The sequence below is a fragment of the Ictalurus punctatus genome, chromosome 2 (genome assembly GCF_001660625.3).
Source record: "Ictalurus punctatus breed USDA103 chromosome 2, Coco_2.0, whole genome shotgun sequence".
Lineage (NCBI taxonomy): Eukaryota > Metazoa > Chordata > Actinopteri > Siluriformes > Ictaluridae > Ictalurus > Ictalurus punctatus.
In genome coordinates, this window is record NC_030417.2 from 22,927,147 (window position 1) to 22,948,538 (window position 21,392).

The 21,392-nt window shown below is 37.9% G+C and overlaps 1 protein-coding gene across 1 annotated transcript in view; it reads right to left on the reverse strand.

Moving 5' to 3' along the window:
• rnf213a (ring finger protein 213a) overlaps positions 1-21,392 on the reverse strand; it is a 60,495-nt gene that overhangs the window by 19,284 nt on the left and 19,819 nt on the right. Inside the window, exons 13-37 of the mRNA XM_017489382.3 lie at positions 21,070-21,241; positions 19,820-19,981; positions 19,631-19,729; positions 19,428-19,550; positions 18,785-18,968; positions 18,528-18,701; positions 18,089-18,241; positions 17,386-17,999; positions 17,104-17,263; positions 12,580-12,797; positions 12,354-12,491; positions 10,519-10,683; positions 8,677-9,952; positions 8,411-8,589; positions 8,142-8,297; positions 4,440-8,048; positions 2,914-3,038; positions 2,733-2,828; positions 2,526-2,647; positions 1,646-1,768; positions 1,484-1,548; positions 1,226-1,379; positions 973-1,108; positions 485-676; positions 263-393 (exon numbers count right to left, since the gene is read on the reverse strand). Coding sequence (XP_017344871.2) covers positions 263-393; positions 485-676; positions 973-1,108; positions 1,226-1,379; positions 1,484-1,548; positions 1,646-1,768; positions 2,526-2,647; positions 2,733-2,828; positions 2,914-3,038; positions 4,440-8,048; positions 8,142-8,297; positions 8,411-8,589; positions 8,677-9,952; positions 10,519-10,683; positions 12,354-12,491; positions 12,580-12,797; positions 17,104-17,263; positions 17,386-17,999; positions 18,089-18,241; positions 18,528-18,701; positions 18,785-18,968; positions 19,428-19,550; positions 19,631-19,729; positions 19,820-19,981; positions 21,070-21,241 — 8,726 coding nt within the window. The remainder of the gene's footprint in view (positions 1-262; positions 394-484; positions 677-972; positions 1,109-1,225; positions 1,380-1,483; positions 1,549-1,645; positions 1,769-2,525; positions 2,648-2,732; positions 2,829-2,913; positions 3,039-4,439; positions 8,049-8,141; positions 8,298-8,410; positions 8,590-8,676; positions 9,953-10,518; positions 10,684-12,353; positions 12,492-12,579; positions 12,798-17,103; positions 17,264-17,385; positions 18,000-18,088; positions 18,242-18,527; positions 18,702-18,784; positions 18,969-19,427; positions 19,551-19,630; positions 19,730-19,819; positions 19,982-21,069; positions 21,242-21,392) is intronic.

The following is a 21,392-nucleotide window of genomic DNA, read 5'->3' on the forward strand; positions in this document are numbered from 1 at the left end:
AGAAGAATTAACTATTTAACTGGCAACTTGAATGAGAGATATATAACAACAACAACAACAACAATAATTATTGCAAAAATCTATCAAGTAGCTACACACTCCAAATAAATAGTTAAAACTAGTGAAGCTAATGAAAGCTTTTCATGAAAGCTTCACAGTTTACATCTGTAGACTGTAGATCTGTAAACTGACAAACATTCATTAGATCTCTAAACTAGTGGTATGCATAGTGGTATTGTATGTTTGTAGGTTTTTTTGTTACCTTCTCTGTGCAGAGCATGTACCCAGAGTTCCTCTAAATGGTCTTTGATTATCCAGCTGAACGGCATTAAGCAGCCTGTATTCCTATGAACTACAATACCGTTCTGGACAAGAATTGTCTTTGTCACTGAGCTGGAAAAGACACAGACAGTGGAAAATATATTCATAAAATAACTTTCTGCAGAAGCAAATCAATACAGTGATGCAGATATGAGGTACTTACTTGGAATCGACTCTTGTATATGGAACATTTAAAAACTTGACATTTCCAAAGATGTCCAACCACAGTTTTTTCACTGATTCCCCTGAGTTTCTATCTAGCAAGATGTCAAGATTGTGGTCACGGTCAATAACTGAGACCAGCTGTGCCAGGAAGGGAATAACTGCAGCTTGAACCCGCTTCCATAAGGTATTTCTGAAAATGTAATTACAGTATAAATTAACACCTGTTAAAAAATATATTTTACACAGTGGTAGGAAGAAATATTTTATTTGTTTGGTATTGTTTTACTGCTGGTCAGCTGACTCTGACTGGTCACAAATGAAGAAAAAAAGGCTTGAAAATGGCCATAAACTGTTCTAAATCATTTCCAAAATAAGTCCAAGTTAAGCAATTGTTTATTGTAATATGACCAGATCGTCCTTAATTACAAATAGATTATATTTCATTTAATTGTAATTAAGTATATAAATTTTTTACTGTTAACTTACCTGAATGTCCCACCCTCTTGTAGAGAATCAATATTGGTTGCTTCTTTGAAAACCCAATTCTTTGCTGAGAGAGCGTGTTCATCATGGTTCATCAACAGAGTATGAAGACGGCGCTTTACGGTTTTCAAAAATGTAGCTGTGGATTATAAAATTAAAACATTCAGTGGTTAACTAAATGTTAGATATTATTCTCTCTCTCTCTCTCTCTCTCTCTCACACACACACACACACACACACACACACACTCTCATACCTTGAAGTTCCTCACTATCAGACAGGAGAGTTAGCAGAATTTCTACTCTTCTAGTGCTGCGACATCCTGTATCCCCCTGGTCTCTCAGCATGCCCACTGCACTTTGAACGCAGCTACGCACCAGTGCTGTGGTATCTAGAACGTTCTCCCAGCTCTTGAAAGACCACAAAGAAAAAATTTGTCAAAATTTTTGTCAAAATTAGTTCACATGTCTACACCATGATAAAAAATGAACATGTTTCTGATGTTAGAATTTACTATATTGTCCTTTTGCTCCATTTTTTCAGCTTCTTCTTCCCTATGCATGTCCTCTTTCTCCATAGCTGTGAAGACAAAAAAAGAGTTTGTGCCGTTAGACAAACACCTGCTAAAGGTCTGTCTGCATTCAAAATGAATACATTTAGGAGGAATTATCGTTACCCTCGGGCTGATCTTCCTTTTCCTCAAACAGCTGACTGATGGTAAGACACTGCAAGGCTTTAACATCAGAGATAATATCTTTTGATCTTCTAAGGTCATCAATGTGGACTGATTTCCAGGGGCCTTAACAGAAAAATATATCAGAAAATTCTTAAATCTGTCCAAAGCCCTTTATACACTATATGAACACCTGACCATTACACACCCCTACATCATTTGCTTCTAGAATATCCCATTAAAACCATAGAAATTAATATGCAATTGCTAAAAAGGAAACACAAAGTTAGTCAGCCATCAGTTTCAATATACGCTATATGGCTAATATGACCAATCACGCACATATGTGTTTGTTGAACATCCCATTCCGGATTTAGCCCCCCCTTTGCTGATATAACAGCCTCCATTCTTCAGGAAAGGCTTTCCACAATAATTTTGGAACATGGCTTTGGGGAATGGTGCCCATTCAGGCATAAGAGCATTAGGGGGCACTGGGTTAGGCACTGATCTTGGACAAGAAGGCCTTGCATGGAGACAGTGTTCTAATTCATCCCAAAGATGTTCAGTGGAGTTGAGGGCAGAGTTCTGTGGAGAACACTCAAATTCTTCCAAAATCAACCTTGGCAAACCATGTCTTTATGGACCTTAGTTTGTGCACAGGAGTACTGCAATGCTAAAACAGTTTTGGGCTTGGACCAATAATTCAAAGAAATCTTAATATTAGAGCAAACTAAGCACTCTAGACAACTGTGTGCGTCAAACCTTGTGGCAATTGTGTGGGGGAAGGCTCACATATGGATGAGATGGTCAGCTGTCCACATACTTTCACCATATAGCATATCAAGTTTAAAATTAGCCATTAGAAACAAAAACTTTATCTCACCTCCATGAAATCCAACATAAGAAGTTCCACCTTCCACTCTTGGTAGTTTGGTAATGAAGTAGACAAACACCTTACTGCCCAGCTCCTTCCTGAATTTGTTGATTTCACCAATAGAGGAGTACCTAAATAAAGATTAAATATCATGACTGCTTCATAAAGTCCCACTTCAGCAAGTGAAATGGATAGTAAGTCAGATGAAAGACTTACTTTGCTGATGCAATGAGATTGGAACTTTGTAAGGCTTCATCAAAATCAGTCTGAATAATTAGTATCTTGTTCCCAGAGGTACTGTCCAAATAGTTTCTAGGATGACACAAATGGTACTGATTATTGGGGGGGGATAGTACCAGATTTGTATTTAATGTTATACACATCTACTCATGCATACCTGATTTTCTTTAGGAAAGAATGCTCCGTATCAAACTGATGCAATACAAGTAGCTCTATGTTTGGAACCACTTCCTGTAGCTGCCCAATGTCTGCTGCTGTTAGAAGTCTGGAAAAAGTAGTCACCTGTAGGATTTCAAAACAACCAAAGGTTTATTATTAGTAGTATTTTTGTTATCATTAATAATAATAATAATAATAATAATAATAATATTATATTAAATTCTATCATTAATGTCAACAAAAGAGGCAGAGTGCTATAGGAGACTGAAGGGCGAACCCTATGCATATAAAGACAAGGACTACCAAGAGGCTTTTCTAAAACCTGGCAAAGCAGCTAGCAGCCTAGGCAACCTTGTTGATGCACTGAATCCCCTGTCTTCATCTATGCAGCCTATATCCTGGGTGTTGGGCATTCTCCTATGCTACAAGATCATGAACAACCTCCTAACTTGAGCAACCACGAGTTCTGCTGTAGATATAGAAGCCCTAGAACAGCAAAAAGTTTCTGCTGCAAGAATTAAACAGTGCCAGCCAAGGCACAATTCTTAGAAGGGGCATTGCAAAAATGATCCTGAGGTTTATGAGGTCTTGGTAAGCAGAAAACATTGTGTAGGTAGTTCAAAAGTAGAGGACAAAAGGGGGAACTGAAGAGAAAATATGACTCTGAGATGTGACTGTCCAAGGACAAACCACATGAACTCCTGAAGGCCAAAAAGAACTTATGTAACCTTAGAATACAACCATGCTGGGCTACAATTCTGTGGTCTTCACCAACTTCTATAAGGTGACAAAAAAAACTACAAATTTCAATATAATTACTACCTATTTCAATATGTAGTCATTTTCCCCATAAAATAAACCAACATTCAGAAACCAGGTGGGAAAAAAATAAGTACAACCTATAATTCAGTAACATATAGAAACACCTTTAGCAACAATAACTTGAAGTAAACATTTTCTGTAGGAAAATGTTTACTGTTCATCTGTTCATCACTGTTTATCAGTCTCTCACACCATTTTGGAGAAATGTTGTCCCACTCCTCTTTACAACATTACTTCAATTCATTGATGTTTGAGGGCGTTCATACCATGGCCATTTATACACCTTGATTTTATGTCTTCTTTAGCCATTCAGATGTCGATTTGCTGGTGTGCTTGGGATCATTGTCCTGTTGCATGACCTAATTTCAGCCCAGCTTAAGCTGCTGGACAGGTGGCCTCACATTTGTCTCAAGAATATTTTGGTATAAAGTGGGGTTCATCGTTTATATAATATAAAGGAATTGTTTTAAAGTTTAAAGGTATTTGTATAGTCTACGATTTTTTAGAAATCAGAAATAAAAATAAGAATTGATGTATAAAAGAAAAAAATATGTATAAACCTATATAAAGATCTGATTATTACATTTCATGAGTTATTGCAGAACCTTTCAAGAGGAAACTATGAAGCAATCACACACTGAATTACTGCTAATATAGTTTTAATTAATAATTACTCAAACAAATCATTCAAGACAGATTTACCTCAGTGAAAGAGGCATGGTTCCACTCTTCCTGTTGGATATGAGACAAGACGAAGTCAGCCATACAGCTGTGCTTCTGGTCTTCAAAGTACACCCTTGCTAGGTGTTCACTTTCCACTCTGGAAAGGGCTGAACTATCTAGGCGAACCACTGCATCTGGTGTAGCACAGTTCAATAAGATGAGTTTGGCCTCATCCAACAGTTGTCGCGAGGGGTCAGAAAGTTCCATCTCTCCTTTCTGCCTCTCCATAACTTGCAAGATGACGGAGGCACAAGTATCAGAGTGATATCCAATGAAAACATCAGCTGGGCAGTATTGTGCTGCCTGGAGAGCAGGTGAATGCTGACTGTTCGATTTAATGAAATTGTCAACCCATTTTTCAAGCATTTTTACAAGCTGCTTTTGTTCATTCTTTAGCACAGTGTTAATGTCCAGGTAGTGTTTCTCCAACCTGTTAATCAGAGGAACAGGAAATTGTTTGTAGACAATTTCCTTCTCTTCAATCACTATGAGCCTGAAGTCCTTGTGCACTCTACACTTGACACGGTGGGTTCCAAGCCCCAAATCCACATACTTCTGACCTCCAAGGGAAACATAGTATTGATTGAGTGCATCGTATAAGCTTTCATACAGGTTTTGCAAATTCAGAAGCACAATGGTTTGACCCGTCTCCATGCAAATCTTGACACGATTAATGTTACGGCAAATCTGGGTGTACTGTTGGTCTTTAGGGAAGCTTGAGCCAAAGATGATTTCAGGTTGGTACTGTTCAGAAAAGAATGTTTGCTGAAGAATCTGTAGAGCCGCATAATTTTTTGTTAGAATGAGCAGGTAGCGACACTCCTCATCTTGAGCAACTGCTGTGATATTTTGTCTCACGAGCTCAATGGTATCAATGCTTTCAAGGTTAGGTTTAGAAACAAGCCTGTCGGTGAAAACAGTGACCGAATTCACAGTGTCTTTACCACTAAAGTTTCTCAACACAGCCTCCACAATCTGATCTGCACTTGGGGTTTGATCTGATGCTTTGGCAATAGCAAACATCATCTTAATCAAGCTGTAATAGTCACGCAGGCCAAAAAAACCTTTCCCATCTTTCTTGCAGATTCTGAGGTAAGCACGAGCAAAAGGCTGAAAGAAATCCCTAACTTTCTCAAGTATCATTGCATCAGAAGAGCAAATTCCTTTGGCACTCTCAATCAACTCTTTCTCATCAGGATCACCACGAGAAACAAATATTCCTCTGTTCATCTTCGCTGGGTCTAAAGCCCAATTAGATATCCCGATGAACCCAACCTTCTTGTGAGGCAGGGGCTGATCATCGATGCACCCTTCCTCAAGAAGTGGATGGAGGGTTTTCAGAGGCATTTTCGGAGAATCCTCAGCTAGACCAATTTCATCCAGTACCACTACAGAGATGTACTCATTTAGATTCTTGCCCTCCTGAAAACGGGCACACTGCTTGAATGTGTTGATGATGCCTTCTGGTGTGGAATGAGGACTGCACTGAAATGACACCAGATGAATCTGTTTTAGTTTTCTAAACAAGTCAGAATGAGCTGCTTGACCTTGCATAGCATCTGCAACCAGGGTTTTAGACAGAGATTTGGAGCTTCCAGGCTTCCCAACCAAGAAGAGAGGAATTCGCAGCTCAATGCAAATCACCATCATGAAAACATTTTCCTTTAAAGCATTATTTCTTGCAATGGTGTCACCTAGTGGAACTCCACTAAGAAGAAGATCCTGCATAACTGAGATTTCTTGCATTAACTTGACTGGGATGTAGGTCCTTGGGAAGTATTTACAGATTTTGAACCTATACTTCTCTTTGTCCTCCAAGCAGGCATGGTAGCACACACCAATAGCCATTACTAACGACCACAGAATAGGGTCTCTTTCATCGATGTCTCTTAGACTGTGCTCATTTTTTTGCGCTCTCTGATTACTCTCATACCTGGCAAGTTCTGACAGCAACGTTTCATTATTTTGGTAGAACCATGCAAAAACCTGCATGCAACGTTCAACATCCCTCAGACTTACAAAACTACATTCATCATTTCTTGTCCTCATATACTTCTGTGAAGCTGATAAGACATCTGTGATGATCTTGATGTAGTCCTGAGGGAAAGAGTGGTTTTCAACCACCCTTTGGACTATTTGCTGAACGTACATTTTCTCAGTATGGTCATTAAGTTGTCCAAAGTCCCAAACTAATGGAATCATGCTAGGAGGCAAGGCCTGCACCCTGTACACAAGTTGACGGAGGGGAATGGATCCAAGCTTTTCATCCGTTTCTTCAGCTCGCACTCTGTATCCCAAACCAGCTGATTCCAATCTCTTAATCATTACATCGGTGTGTTTCCTGTATGGGTTACATGCAGCAATAATTTGCAAGCCAGTATTAGGCATCATGGATTCACCCTCTACTGTTTTATCACACAGTACTTCTTTAATGCTGCTGATGGCCTCTGTTGTGTTTGCCTCATCAAAGAACAATACAGAGTCAAAACCATAATCTTGTTTATTGCTGCATGAAATGGCCTCTGCCTCTCTCACTTTGGTATAAATCATATCTGAGCTTGTTCCTCCATGGACTTTGACTAGTTTCATATTCTCTGTGGCAACTCCACTCCGTCGAAGCTCACACAGGTATTTAATTAGCCTGGTCTTCCCACACCCTGTCTCACCCATGATGATGACTGGAATGCCACACCTGAAACGCATGTGTATAGCCAGAATCTTCAGTATATTGTCAGTCGTTAGCTCGTAAGTTTCATCTGGGTCAAGGGGCCACTGTATTCCTAGAACATTGCAGATTCGCTCAATTTTCTCTCCTCTTGGGAGATTATCAAAGTCAATATTAAAAGGAACCCTCTGCAGGCTGAGACCCTCATATAGTTCCTTAGTCATGATGTTCTTTTTGATCACTCTCTGTGTCGATGGATCAATGGCATCGACCCAATTCTGATCATTCGGCTGTAGATGAAAGCCAATGAATGTCATAGACACATGGTCATCATTGAAGAAAATATAAGGATGAGGCTCTGATTCCCATCTCTTTCTTATCCTGAATGGTGCAAGGTCTTCTTCACTAACACCTGAAATGTCCATTTGTTGCCTCCCTGGGCTCTGGTCAGAGATGCTCAGAGAGGGTGTAGCAAAGTCCTTAGCCATAAGTATCATGAAATCAACCACAAAGTTTTTAAACCCCAACAAAGTATCTCCTGTAAAGGATGCATCACAAAATACAGATGTCTCACAGTCTCGTAACTGCAGATTCAAGAACCATGTAAAATTCCTCAACTCTGCCCAGGAAGGGTCCATGACACCACAGTACAGAAACATCAACTGTAGGCATTCCACATGGGTTCCTTCAATTTCTCTGTACATAAATCCATCCAAGTTGTTTCCATGGTGGAATCGTTTTAGATACTGGTATGGGCGCTGGTAAGCCTCACTTCTGAATTCTTTATCATCCATTAGGGGGTCATCACCCACAGTTGTGGATGGGTCTTCTGACATCCTCATTTCCAGCTCAAGAACCTCTTTTGGAGTTCGGCAGTAGACAATTGGAAAAACATCCTGAAAGGCTGACTGGACACTTACACCCTGTCATAAAATGGAAAACACATCATTGCTGTTACTGGGACAGTAGGAACGTGTTGTGATCAGCAAAATGATGAATTATATGAGCTGCCTTACGGATCTTGGGCCTTTTCTAGGCACACTTGCACTAGACTGGAGTAGCTCAATGATGTATAGGTGCCTATTGCTGCACTTCCACATTCTTCCTTCTGAATCCAAGAGGTAACCCAAGACCAGCAGCCGAAAGAGAAATTCATGGAGGCCTTTCTGCACCTATAATGTAGCATATAGGTAACGCAACACAAACAACATTTATTTTTTAAAATAAATAAATAATAATTTTATAAATAATAAAATAAATTAAATAAATGTTAAAAAACTATTACCGAAGAAGTAATATCAAAATGAAAGATGGTTAGCGCCCTCTTGGGGCTGTGTAGCATTGACTGAAGAACAGCATTTTCATCCACTCTTGGCTCTAACAACCGGATACACTTGAGCTGTGAGGGTTTTTTACTAATCACCTTCAATCTTTCATACAACCGACGTATATAAAGCGATTTGCCTAGGAACACAAAAGTTAGGTATAATTCAATCAATTACATTTAACAATAGAATTTTCTTTTTTTAACAAATGTGACTTTATACCCACCAACACCTGCTCGTCTTGAAGATACAACTCCCACAAATGTTCTGTTTTTAAAAACAGCAGCAGCACTGGAATAGTCCTTTGGAACTGTGTAGTGCTTGGCAAGGTATTCCTGAATTCTGCTAAGGGGTTCTTGGGGTACCATGTGCAACCGAAACTGACTGAAGACTGAGGGCAAGTAGGCATGTTCTCGATCAGTACTACAGATCAACACCAGCCTGTAGTCATTCCTGCTCTGAGCCTTGTGACGTTGGAAAAACTGTTCCACTTTGTAGCTCACTTCATAGGTTAGCTGATCTACATAAAGCATGGTGTATATCTTCTGTCCCCTGTAACCAGCAGTGAGACAGCGCCTAAAGAACAGCTCTACTTGCTCATACGAAGTGGAAGAATCGCAAAGGAGCACTTCATCATATGTGGGCAGCGGCTCATCTTCACTGCTCATGTAAATGGAGATACAAGAAGTCTGAATCTCTGTGAGAGGGCAGATAATGAGATTTGGTTTTCCAATGACCAGTCCCCTAGGTAGCTCTCTTTGTACATTTCTCTGATTCTTTTTAAGAGCACTCTCATCCTCATCATCATCATTCACCTCAGTTTCACTGGAGCTATTAGACAAAATTTCCAAAAGTCTTCCTAGACTTCTGACATCAAGAGAGTTGGGAAGAAATTTTTTCATGTTTCTCATGTATGTATTCCAAATCATGTCAAACCTTCTAGTATCATTTTCCGGACCAAAATCAGAAGCAGAGACACCTTCAATATCCATCTCACATTCAATCTGATTTGGAACATCAACAAAGGTTTGAAAATCAATGTCTTCATTTTGCTCGGAAGGCTTTGTAAGCAACTCATACTGAAGGACGTGCCAGCTTTTCCTCAAGTTGAAGCTAGTGCAATTCGATTTGATGAAAGAAAGCATCATGAGAGCTTGATCGTCCAGATTTGCCAAGTTTTTCTGAGTCAACTGACTGCACAGATATACTATCTGTTCTGCTGTAAAATAGTTGAGGTAGTAATTCTGAGATCTTTGCTTGTCCATGAAATCTTTCCAAAAACTGAGGCAATGCTCCATTTTCTTACAGACTTCTAGAAGTTGCTCTGCCACATCACCCTTCACCATAACAATACTGACATCATTTGTCAAGTTAAAATCCATGACAATGCACACTTCTTTGCTATTACAGTGGATAATTGCCTCCCAAAGTCTGAACAATGGATTTCCAGCCACAAATAAGTCAATAAATGCAGAACCTAATCTCTGTACACTGGCAAAAACCTGTAAAAATAAAAAGACAGTGTTATATACTCCTATGAAATAGCACCATGAAATTTGGAAATCAGTGTACTATTTATGAAGTATATGTAATACGAACAACAAGCTACACTATATGGAGAAAAGTTTGTGGACACCTGACTATCACACCCATGTGTGTTTTATAGTCCCTCCCATTGATGTTATAATAATGTCCACCATTCAGGCAATGTTCTTCTTCTTGGCTATGGGGTTTGCCCATTTAGCCACAAAAGCATTAGTGAGGCCTGGTGCATAGCTGGCATTCCAGTTCATCCCAAATGTGTTCAATGGGGTTGAGGTCAAGCCTCTGTGCAGGCCACTCAGGTTCTTCCACACCAAATGTAGCAAACCATGTCTTCGTGGATCTCGCATTGTGCATGGGGCATTGTCATGCTGGAACAGCACTGAAACGCTACAGCATTCAATGTCCTCCTAGACAATAGTGTGCTTCCAACTTTGTGGCAATAATTTGGGGAACACTGATGATCAGGTGTCCACAGACTTTTGGCCATAATGTTATTCACTCTGTTCTGAAATTTGGGACCAACCTCTACAAATCTATCAACTTCATTCTGGCCTTGCTCTCCTTTGCCAGACATAAGCATCAACTTATTCTGAAGGTCTTTGAGGTCTTCAAGGGAGTAACACCGCATCTCATGGCCCCCATCATGCTCCTCTGGAATACGTAGCTTCAAGACTTTATCCAGACTCAACTTTTTTTTAAAAAATAAATAAAAAAATAAATAAATAAATTTTAAAAAGTAAAGCATTTTTAAAATCTGCTACTTGCTCATCTTGTAGAAAGTTTGTGAACCCTTTACAATTTTCAGCATTTCTACATGAGTTTGAACTTAAACATGATCAGATTTTCATCCAAGTAGTAGATACCCAATTACCCAATGAAACAAATGGTGCAATTTTTATTTTTTATTTTTTTAAGAGCAAAATGATCCAAAAGTAAATATATATGCCGGAAGCAGCATCTGAACCTCTAGGAGTACAAGTTCATTTAAAGGGGTAACTGAAGTCAGGTGTTTCAGTCAAGGTCATGGAAATCAGGTGTGAGTTTGGCAGGCTCTTCGGCTCTTCCATGTTTCAATAACATGAACTAGGGTCTTCATCACGCAAATTTATGGAAGTGTGTCATGCCATGATCAAAGGAGATTCCTGAGGACTTCAGAAAAACTGATGCTCACATGAATGGAGAAGGTCACATATACACTGTGAGGCAGATGATATACATATGGAGAAAATTCAGTACCACTGTTAATCTCCCAAGGAGTAGTCATCCAGCAATAAATCACTCCAAAGACTCCAATATTATAGTAACTAAGAACCCCAGGGTAACATCTAAAGACCTACAGGCCACTCTTGCATTGAGTACTGTCAATGTTCATTAGTCCACCATCAGGTAAACACTGAATAAGAATGGTGTGCGTGGCAGGATAGCAAGGAGGAAGCCAACACTCTCCAAAAAGAACACTGCTGCCTGATTTAAGTTTGCTCAAGACTATGTGGACTAACCAGAAGCCTATTGGAAGAATGTTCTGTGGACAAATTAATCCAAAATAGAATGTTTTAGTTTAAATGAAAAGCTTTATGTTTCGCGAAAACAAAACACTGCATACCAAAATAACCGGAAACATGAGGGTTGCAGTTTCATCGTTTGGGACTGTTTTTTGCCTCCGGTACAGGACAGCTTGCCTTTAGTAATGGTCCTATCAATTCTGTATTGTATCAACAAATTCTACAGGAGAATGTGAGGGTATCTGTATGTGAACTGAAGCTTAACCTTAAGTAGGTCATGCAGCAAGAAAATAAGCACACTAGTAAGTCTACAAAATGATGGTTATAGCAGAAGAAATTTAAGTCAAAGTCTAGACCTTAACCCAAAAGAAATGTTTTGGTAGGACCTAAAAGAGCAGTTCATGCAAGGAAGTCCACCAGCATCACAGAGTTGTTGCAGGTGAACAGAGTTGAAGAAGGAGGAATGACCCAAATTCCTCCAACCCATTGATCACAGGATATGTTTTGTTGAAGTTGTTGCTTGGGGGGGGGCCTTCGGGTGGTGGGGAATCACACCAGTTACTGAAAGCAAAGGTTCACATGCATTTTCTGACATATATATATATATATATATATATATATATATATATGTATAAAAATGTTGAAGAATTTTGTTATTATGTAATAACTAATGTTTTTGCATCATGTGTTCAATTGGGATCTCTTTAACTAGTTTCAAGATTTGTATAAAGATCTGACCACATTTGGGTCAAATTTATACAGAAATACAAACAAAGATTGTAATGGGTTCACAAACTTACTAGTGGCACTGTACATATTGTATTTGTAGAATTAAACCCTTTTGTGTTTAACAAACCTTCTTTTGGTTCTCAGCACTGATGATGTAGATTCCTTTTGTATTGATAGCTGAAGCCAATGATAAAGACGAGAGTTCCACAGATCCATGGCTATCTTTAACTGTCTTCAACCATTCAAGGTGTCTTGCAGTGTCACGCTGAAACCAAAGCATGCATTGAGTAAAATTAAGCAACTATCCATCTCATATGAAGGATAAGATTCGAAAAACTGAAAGCAAGTCTTACCAGTTTCTTTGGAAGATTGGGATCATTATCAAGTGCCTTCCAAAGCTTCTTCAGTACCTCTTTAAAGACCCCGAAGCTAGAATCTGACTTTAGCTCATATAACATTGAGGAGTAGCCAAGCACAGCATCATGAAAACAAGCCACTCTGTCTACATCCAGATCATTTTCACCCGCAGAGATAGAAGCCAGGTCCACAAACACTTTAAGCTCATTGATATCTGTATGGTTAAAAAAATTTAAAGAGTAAATACAATGTTTGTAACACTTTGGTGATGGGCAAGTTTATCACTGTCCCAAGATTTCCAAAAAGCAGAGAACATGGGCAGATTTACAGATATAAAAACACATTTGAGATGTGAAGATTTCTAAACACTGGGTCCGATAGTCTCTTGGGGTATACATATAACAGTGCACACATGGAAATTGCCCTCGTCATCAATCACCATGGTGAAAACCAAAGAACGTTTAACACAAAAGAAACAGGTGATTTTTGACCTGCACAAGTCAAGTAATGTTTATGAAAAAAGCAGGGCAAATACAAGTTTAAAAAGTCTTGAATGCAAAAAGCAAATTAAAGTTGGTTCTTGAGGTATGAATTTTGAAATTCCTGATCTGCATGTCTGACAAACCCATTGTAAAATATGGTGGCAGATCACTGATGCTTTGAGGGTATTACACTAATGATCAAGAACACAGTGTTGCTCAACAGTGCACATAAAAGCCATCTCAATCTCCAGATATGAACCTTATTCATTCTGCATAATAAGTGCAATGAAAGTCAAAACAATTGAAACTTTAAAATTGACATTAGCAGAGGTGATACAGTATCCCTGTTTGACTGTTTTCATTTTCGCCATAATTTTTTTGTTGGTAAGTACACTTTACTAAAATTTGTGTGAAAAACTACTTTGGCCTAAGTGGTAGGGCTGGTTTAAAAAAATATAGATTCTCTGATTTTAATCAATCCTCAATTTATTTAAACAATATCGATTTGGGAAATCCCCGAATCAATTCTTAAAGCTTTACTTGAGAGGATGTGAATATTATCTGCAGGTCGCCTCTCATCCTGAAGATGTTGCCATATTTCGTTGCTCCACTTAAAACAAAACAAAACTAAACAAACAAAGAAACAAACAAAAAAAAAAGACAGAGGATCACTGCGGAAGGTCACGGTAGCCAATTGAAGCCAGTATCGGCAAAATCAAAGCCTGATGTGTGGAAGTATTTCATGTTTAAAGGCAGTAACGTAAAGATGAGATCGACAAAGTTGATAATGCATTTCACTGTTGCACATTTACAGTTATTTTTGTTTTGTTTTTTACAGTAATGTGCATTGTGCAGTTTGTGCTTAACTTGTGTGCATTGTATGCACATATTTATGATTTCATGTTACAATATTTGTTACTCAATGTAAAAAGTAATTAAATATAATTGTGTGGGCCCTATTGTTAATGTAAATATGTATTTCATTAATATAGCTAAGTAGGAGGGTTTCAGTTACCAGCATTTATATTAAAATATGGATTCCATGCCTGCAAAACTAACATTTTAAATGAAATATTGATAACTAATCGATACTTAATCGAATCAAAATTTAATCAAAACCATATAAATAAGAATCGAATCGCCAAATTGGTTACAATACCTAGCCCTACTAAGTGGTATCTGTTATTTAAATTTTTTTGTGAAGTTACATTTCCTTATATGGAGATATGATATATATATATATATATATACACACACAGTGAGGGAAAAAAGTATTTGATCCCCTGCTGATTTTGTATGTTTGCCCACTGACAAAGAAATGATCATTCTATAATTTTAATGGTAGTTGTATTTGAACAGTGAGAGAAAGAATAACAACAAAAAAATCCAGACAAACACATGTCAAAAATGTTATAAATTGATTTGCATTTTAATGAGGGAAATAAGTATTTGACCCCCTCTGCAAAACATGACTTAGTACTTGGTTTAAAAACCCTTGTTGGCAATCACAGAGGTCAGACGTTTCTTGTAGTTGGCCACCAGGTTTGCACACATCTCAGGAGGGATTTTGTCCCACTCCTCTTTGCAGATCTTCTCCAAATCATTAAGGTTTCGAGGCTGACGTTTGGCAACTCGAACCTTCAGCTCTCTCCACAGATTTTCTATGGGATTAAGGTCTGGAGACTGCCTAGGTCACTCCAGGACCTTAATGTGCTTCCTCTTGAGCCACTCCTTCGTTGCCTTGGCCGTGTGTTTTGGGTCATTGTCATGCTGGAATACCCATCCACAACCCATTTTCAATGCCCTGTCTGAGGGAAGGAGGTTTTCACCCAAGATTTGACGGTACATGGCCCCGTCCATCGTCCCTTTGATGCGGTGAAGTTGTCCTGTCCCCTTAGCAGAAAAACACCCCCAAAGCATAATGTTTCCACCTCCATGTTTGATGGTGGGGATGGTGTTCCAGGGGTCATAGGCAGCATTCCTCCTCCTCCAAACACGGCGAGTTGAGTTGATGCCAAAGAGCTCCATTTTGGTCTCATCTGACCTCAACACTTTCACCCAGTTGTCCTCTGAATCATTCAGATGTTCATTGGCAAACTTCAGACGGGCATGTATATGTGCTTTCTTGAGCAGCGGACCTTGCGCGCGCTGCAGGATTTCAGTCCTTCACGGCGTAGTGTGTTACCAATTGTTTTCTTGGTGACTATGGTCCCAGCTGCCTTGAGATCATTGACAAGATCCTCCCGTGTAGTTCTGGGCTGATTCCTCACTGTTCTCATGATCACTGCAACTCCACGAGGTGAGATCTTGCATGGAGCCCCAGGCCGAGGGAGATTGACAGTTCTTTTGTGCTTCTTCCATTTGCGAATAATCGCACCAACTGTTGTCCCCTTCTCACCAAGCTGCTTGGCAATGGTCTTGTAGCCCATTCCAGACTTGTGTAGGTCTACAATCTTGTCCCTGACATCCTTGGAGAGCTCTTTGGTCTTGGCCATGGTGGAGAGTTTGCAACCTGATTGATTGATTGCTTCTGTGGACAGGTGTCTTTTATACAGGTAACAAACTGATATTAGGAGCACTCCCTTTAAGAGTGTGCTCCTAATCTCAGCTCGTTACCTGTATAAAAGGCACCTGGGAGCCAAAAATCTTTCTGATTGAGAGGGGGTCAAATACTTTTTTCCCCTCATTAAAATGCAAATTAATTTATAAAATTTTTGACATGCGTTTTTCTGGATTTTTTTGTTGTTATTCTGTCTCTCACTGTTCAAATACAACTACCATTAAAATTATAGACTGATCATTTCTTTGTCAGTGGGCAAACGTACAAAATCAGCAGGGGATCAAATACTTTTTTCCCCTCACTGTGTATATATATATATATATATATATATATACACACACACACACATACACACACACATACACATACACACATATATTCTCATCAACAGGGAAATTCACTGTATGTTTACTTCCGCTGCCTGATGTGATATGACGGCTAGATCCTGATCTAGTTCTACTACAATGTTTCCTCTCACCCTCTGGAGCTGCGTAATTCATCTTGATGCTCTGCATCTACTTTGAGATTCTGCACTTCTGACTCACTCTGCTGTGGATGATTACTAATGGATACCCAAAATTAGGCCTACTCAAGATTTCCTACTAGATATTTGCTTTAACTTGTCACCCATCTGTATATACAGTTCCCCCCAGAATTATTGCCAATCTTCATCCATCTCATTTATGTTGACAGATCCTTGTTTTTCTCCATGGTATTGAATGACAATGGGATTTTTTACTGACATTTAAACACATATAAAAGACATGGTTAAAGGCAACAATAGAATTCCTGTAGACTGAGAGCAAAAATAACAGCAAGTTTTTCAGAAATGACCATTTGTTTGCATTTATTTAAAATATTCTTTAATGGTGCAAATAATTTTTGCCATATATAGTGTATTACTGAGAGAAAATACTATTATTTAAAAAATATGCCCAATGTATATGGATATTTATAAATAGTTTCTACTATTATTTTAATGGAAAATGTTCATTTGTATGGGTAATGTTTGTATAATTTTTTTTTACTTTAAGGTAGAGGTAAACATGGGTCCTAGAGGATCCCAATAGGATCCCAGCATTAAAAGGTACAAGTCAACTGTTTTTTATTTCTTACTAGTACAAATAACCTGGTAAATAGAAAATTATTTTTTTTTTTTTAAATGTTTTTAATTATATGCATTAAGTTGCAAGGAGTCAAAAAAAAAAAAAAAAACATTCCAGTATTGATGTTCTTCACCTACTTACCTTTTAGTGCTCCTATCTTAACTAATCTTGCCAAATGCACCTCTAAGAATTTTGATATTTACTGTTAACGAATTAATTGTTAATGTTAATGTCAAATTAATTGAGTTAACATGTTAATTTTGACAACTCTATGGAAAAAGAATTATTAAATGTACAGCGATAATGTAAAAATATGATGCACATGGTATTGATAGGTAACTCAGTTTTCTTCAATATGTATTAACTATTTACCTTCAAGAGCTTCTTTGACCCACATAACAAAGCTCTTCCTTAGGCCCAGCTCCTGGAGACAGAGCCTACGAGGCTCTGTGATGTCCACGAGTACAGTTTTGGCCTGCATTAACTCATTGTCAATACTATCAAGAGGCTCCTTCTTAAAGTCCAAGTGCGTCTGGGTTAAGGAAAATCCAAACCAAAAGTAAGTCATGTTTTAATCAACAACCAACATGGTACTACAAGGACAAGCAAGTTAACCTACACTATGGTATAGATTACTGAAATTTCCTGACTTACAACTATAAGCAGCTTCTCCAAGACCTGGAAATCTCCTTGAAGGCCAAGTGTCTGCTTCACCATCATGACTGTTTGAGCTGACTCCACTGCCAAGTGAAGTTCATGATACTGTTCTATCTGTTGAATCCTCCTCTGAATCCACCTTTTGTCATCTGTAGGATCCAGTTTGGACATAATTGTAGCGTCTTCTTCTAGTTCTACATATTTTCCTATATAGGCTTTAAATATCAGATCAACTTCTTCAAAGGTCATACTGCCATCTTTTAAGCTCTCGTATATCTTCCGGTATTTATTGTAGCATGGTTGAAATATGTCTTCATAAATCAAATCAGTTGTAGCCCACAGGTCTTCCTCATCATCTGACTCGCATTCACCATCAGCCATTCTAGCAAAGTCTTTAGCTTGGCTCTCCCAGCATATCTTAAAAATATAGCTCTCTTTAAATGTGTGTAGAATCTCAGCCATGTTTCGGATATCGTCATTAAGATCAAAGTATGTGACAACACCAGCCATTGGGGATGCGATCTGATCAAAGGGATGAACCTCCATGAACTTATTCAGTTCCATCTCGTCTATGTCAATCTGGTGCTTTGCTTCTAGATCCCCAAAATCAACTGAAATGAGAGAAAACGTATAGTAATGTAACAATCCCCTAAACAAATAATCTGCAAACTTCAACTAAATCTCTGAGCACATTATTTACCTGTTACATGCTCCTGAATATTCCGACACATTGCAAGGAGCCCTTTAACAAGCTCACTGTCATGATATATGGCTTTCACCTCATCCTGTCTCAACTGAAGAAGCCTCCTCATGACACTGGCATCTTTGCATTTCTCATTTTCACAGAGACAATCTGTGAGGGGAAAAAGTCAATCAAAATGATATTATTTCTTAGTAAAAATCAGTAGAAATGTGCATTTGGACTATGACTGCAGTGACGTCATAAATAAATAACGTGAATTAAGATTCATGTAACAACTTTTCATAGTCTTTGTGTAATTCCTCAGACAAATGCAGGGCAGGGTGTGCAGGTAATGATCATACTCAAGTCTAATGAGGTATCCCAATAATGTACTAACACTACTGTCATAGGTGTTCATATCAGTACTGAGATCAAGACAGGTGATCTTAACAATTACCTATTTTTACCAACTCAGTGAAAGTATTCTTCTTAGCCAAGATGTGATTGAGAACTTTAATCCTTATGCTTCCTCTGATGAGCTGATCTGAAATATTTGTAAATAATGACGTTGCCATGGCAAGTCTTTCTTTAGCTTCTTCAGAGAGCTGATCAATCAGTTTTTCATCAGCACCTACAGTTAGAGTTAAAAATAGTATAAATTACGAGAACTTACAGAACAAATCATGTCCTTGCTGAAAAATAAAAATTAGCTACCATGAAGTTGGAAAATATTCTTGGCTGCTGTCCAGTTAAGAAGGTGCTGGATAACCACCTCTTCCCTCTCTTGGTATAACTCGCTTTCAGTTTTCGGCCAAGACTTCTGAATAATTGCAGAGATAAGCTTTCCAAACTTCCAGTTTATTTTGCATCTCTCAAATAGTCTTGCTTCAGTCTTTGTCTAAAAGGGGGGAATCACCCAGATAAAAACATTTGTCAAAAACAAGTTACACTGGATGGGTAGCTAAATTACAACAGCTGGGCCTGAGAAATGGTTGGATCAAAGACTCTCTTCTTTTTTCGTGAAGCGTGATGAGGTATCTGGGATGACATAGGGCTTATGCATAGACCTTGACACCATAATAGAAATATTTTGATTCTTGGTGCATGTTTTAATGCACATCATTACAGCTAACTTTTTTGAAAATAATTATAAATAATTATGGGGTATAAAAGCTCTATGAAATAATTAGATAATATTTATAATAATATAAATATGAAAGATAATTTATACACACTTTCCTGTCTCATTTTATCCTAGCATGTCAGTCACACAATATTTCCTGTTGCAGTCAACACATTTGGGACTGAATTTCTAGCTTTGCTGGCCAATGCAAATGTACCTAGAAATGTATAATACCTGGCACATTGTGGTGACAGCTTGTAAAGCACACTTCTCAATACTTCTTGCCACATGAGGATGGGTACCATTAAGTTCTTCAATTCTACTGCAGTATACTTCAATTTGGTCTATTGAAGATTCCTGCAATGAAATGCATTGTGTAATTAATACTTTGTTTTACTGGATTGATTCAGTATGCACACATTACAGACATTCCAAACCTGTTGAAATTTTCCTTCAAAATCTCGAGTAAATGTGTCCCTCCACTCCTTGGTAAATTCCTCACTTTCAAAGCTTATGGAGATAATGTTGTTCCACATCTATGATGGAATAGAGAATAGCATAATAATTTGTGTTGTTTATAATTTAAAATGAAAAGCTAATTACTGTATAATTAATTATTTTCTCACCTCAATCTCTGATGTGAGGTTGGCGCTCAAAGTGTAGTGGTGCAACAATTTTGCTGTAAAGGTCTGTCCTATCCAAGTTCTGATAGTTTTCAGTGCCACTGACAAAAGCTCAAGGTTCTTTGGGCTTTTCTCTATGGTTTTTATACGGTCTTCCTCTTGAATCTCATAAAAAAAAAAATCAATAAAAATGAAAAATAAAATAGAAAAAACTTTAAAATAATGAAAGATTCAAGCCCTGATTGACTAACAGTTTGCATGTAGAAAAAACACCCAAAAAATTATACAAACTTACTAACAGAGTCTACAAATGCTTGCATCTTTCATATGAGCAAAACCCCATTTTGAGTGTTTGTCTCAATGTACAATTGAAGGCATTTCCACCAAAAAGTGCAAAATACAGAACAGTGTTCATGCAAATAGATACATTTCAGACCAACATGTGATTTACCAAGACTAAAAACTACTTTGGGGACGAAGATGAAGTTCACAATTTTACATTAACATTTATGGAAGCTAGGCCTGTTATGATAACTACTTTCATTGGCTGACATATTGTCCCAGAAATAATTGCGATAAATGATATTTGGCATCCGTCTCTATTCACAGAACACGACATGGTGACGTTCATTCTTAAGTAAAGATACGCACATGGAAACACAATGGGCAATATCGAGGTCAGCAAAAATGATCAAGGTCATATATCATACGATAAGTCAATAACTTAATTATCGTTACAGGCCTATTGGAAGCCTGCTTCCACCATTTGAAGACAAAATAAAACCACTGATTTATTCAAGTTTCGAGAAATTATGTCTCAGTTTCTGTTTCTTGAAATGATGACCTAATATTTTGCACTTTCTAAATGAGGGCTATGTAAAGAGAAAATGACTTTGGCAGTCAAATAAATTTTTTTAAAGTCTGGTTTTCTGTTTAAATGGTACCCCACCAAGAGGTCCCCAATAAAATAATCCACTCGTTAATCAAAGGAGGAAAATAATAAACTAAATATAAAATAAATAATAAATAAATAAATAAATAAAAAATAAATCACTAATAAATTAGTTATTTATCATTGTGACTAAGCAGAAGCAGAATATCTGGACATCAAAGACAAGCAGCACATGAGATGCAAACATGAACATAACTGTACCTCTATGTAGAAACAATAACGTAACATTTTTACAAAAATTTCAGCCAAAATTTCAAATGTAATTTAGCTTACTATATTAGCAATAGATTCGCTTTGATACCTGTTCAGGAAGAGACTGGGAAAAGTCTGAAACTGAAACCACAATGTTCAAACAAGCGACTGGAATGTCTGTAAAACTATGACTGTAGGAAGACTTCACTCCTTTGCATATCTTCTCCAAAAGCTTCACAGCTGCAGCTAAGCAGTTCCTTCCATAGTCAGCAGAGAAGCATCTATAAAAGACAAACAAACAAACCCCAAATAGTTATTATTTAATTCCAGTTGTACACATCTGTTTTCAGTAACGACGCAGTTTTAATATGGCAGCATCTAGAGTATCTAGTGTTTCAATATGAGACCTTACCAATACCAATACTCATTCCA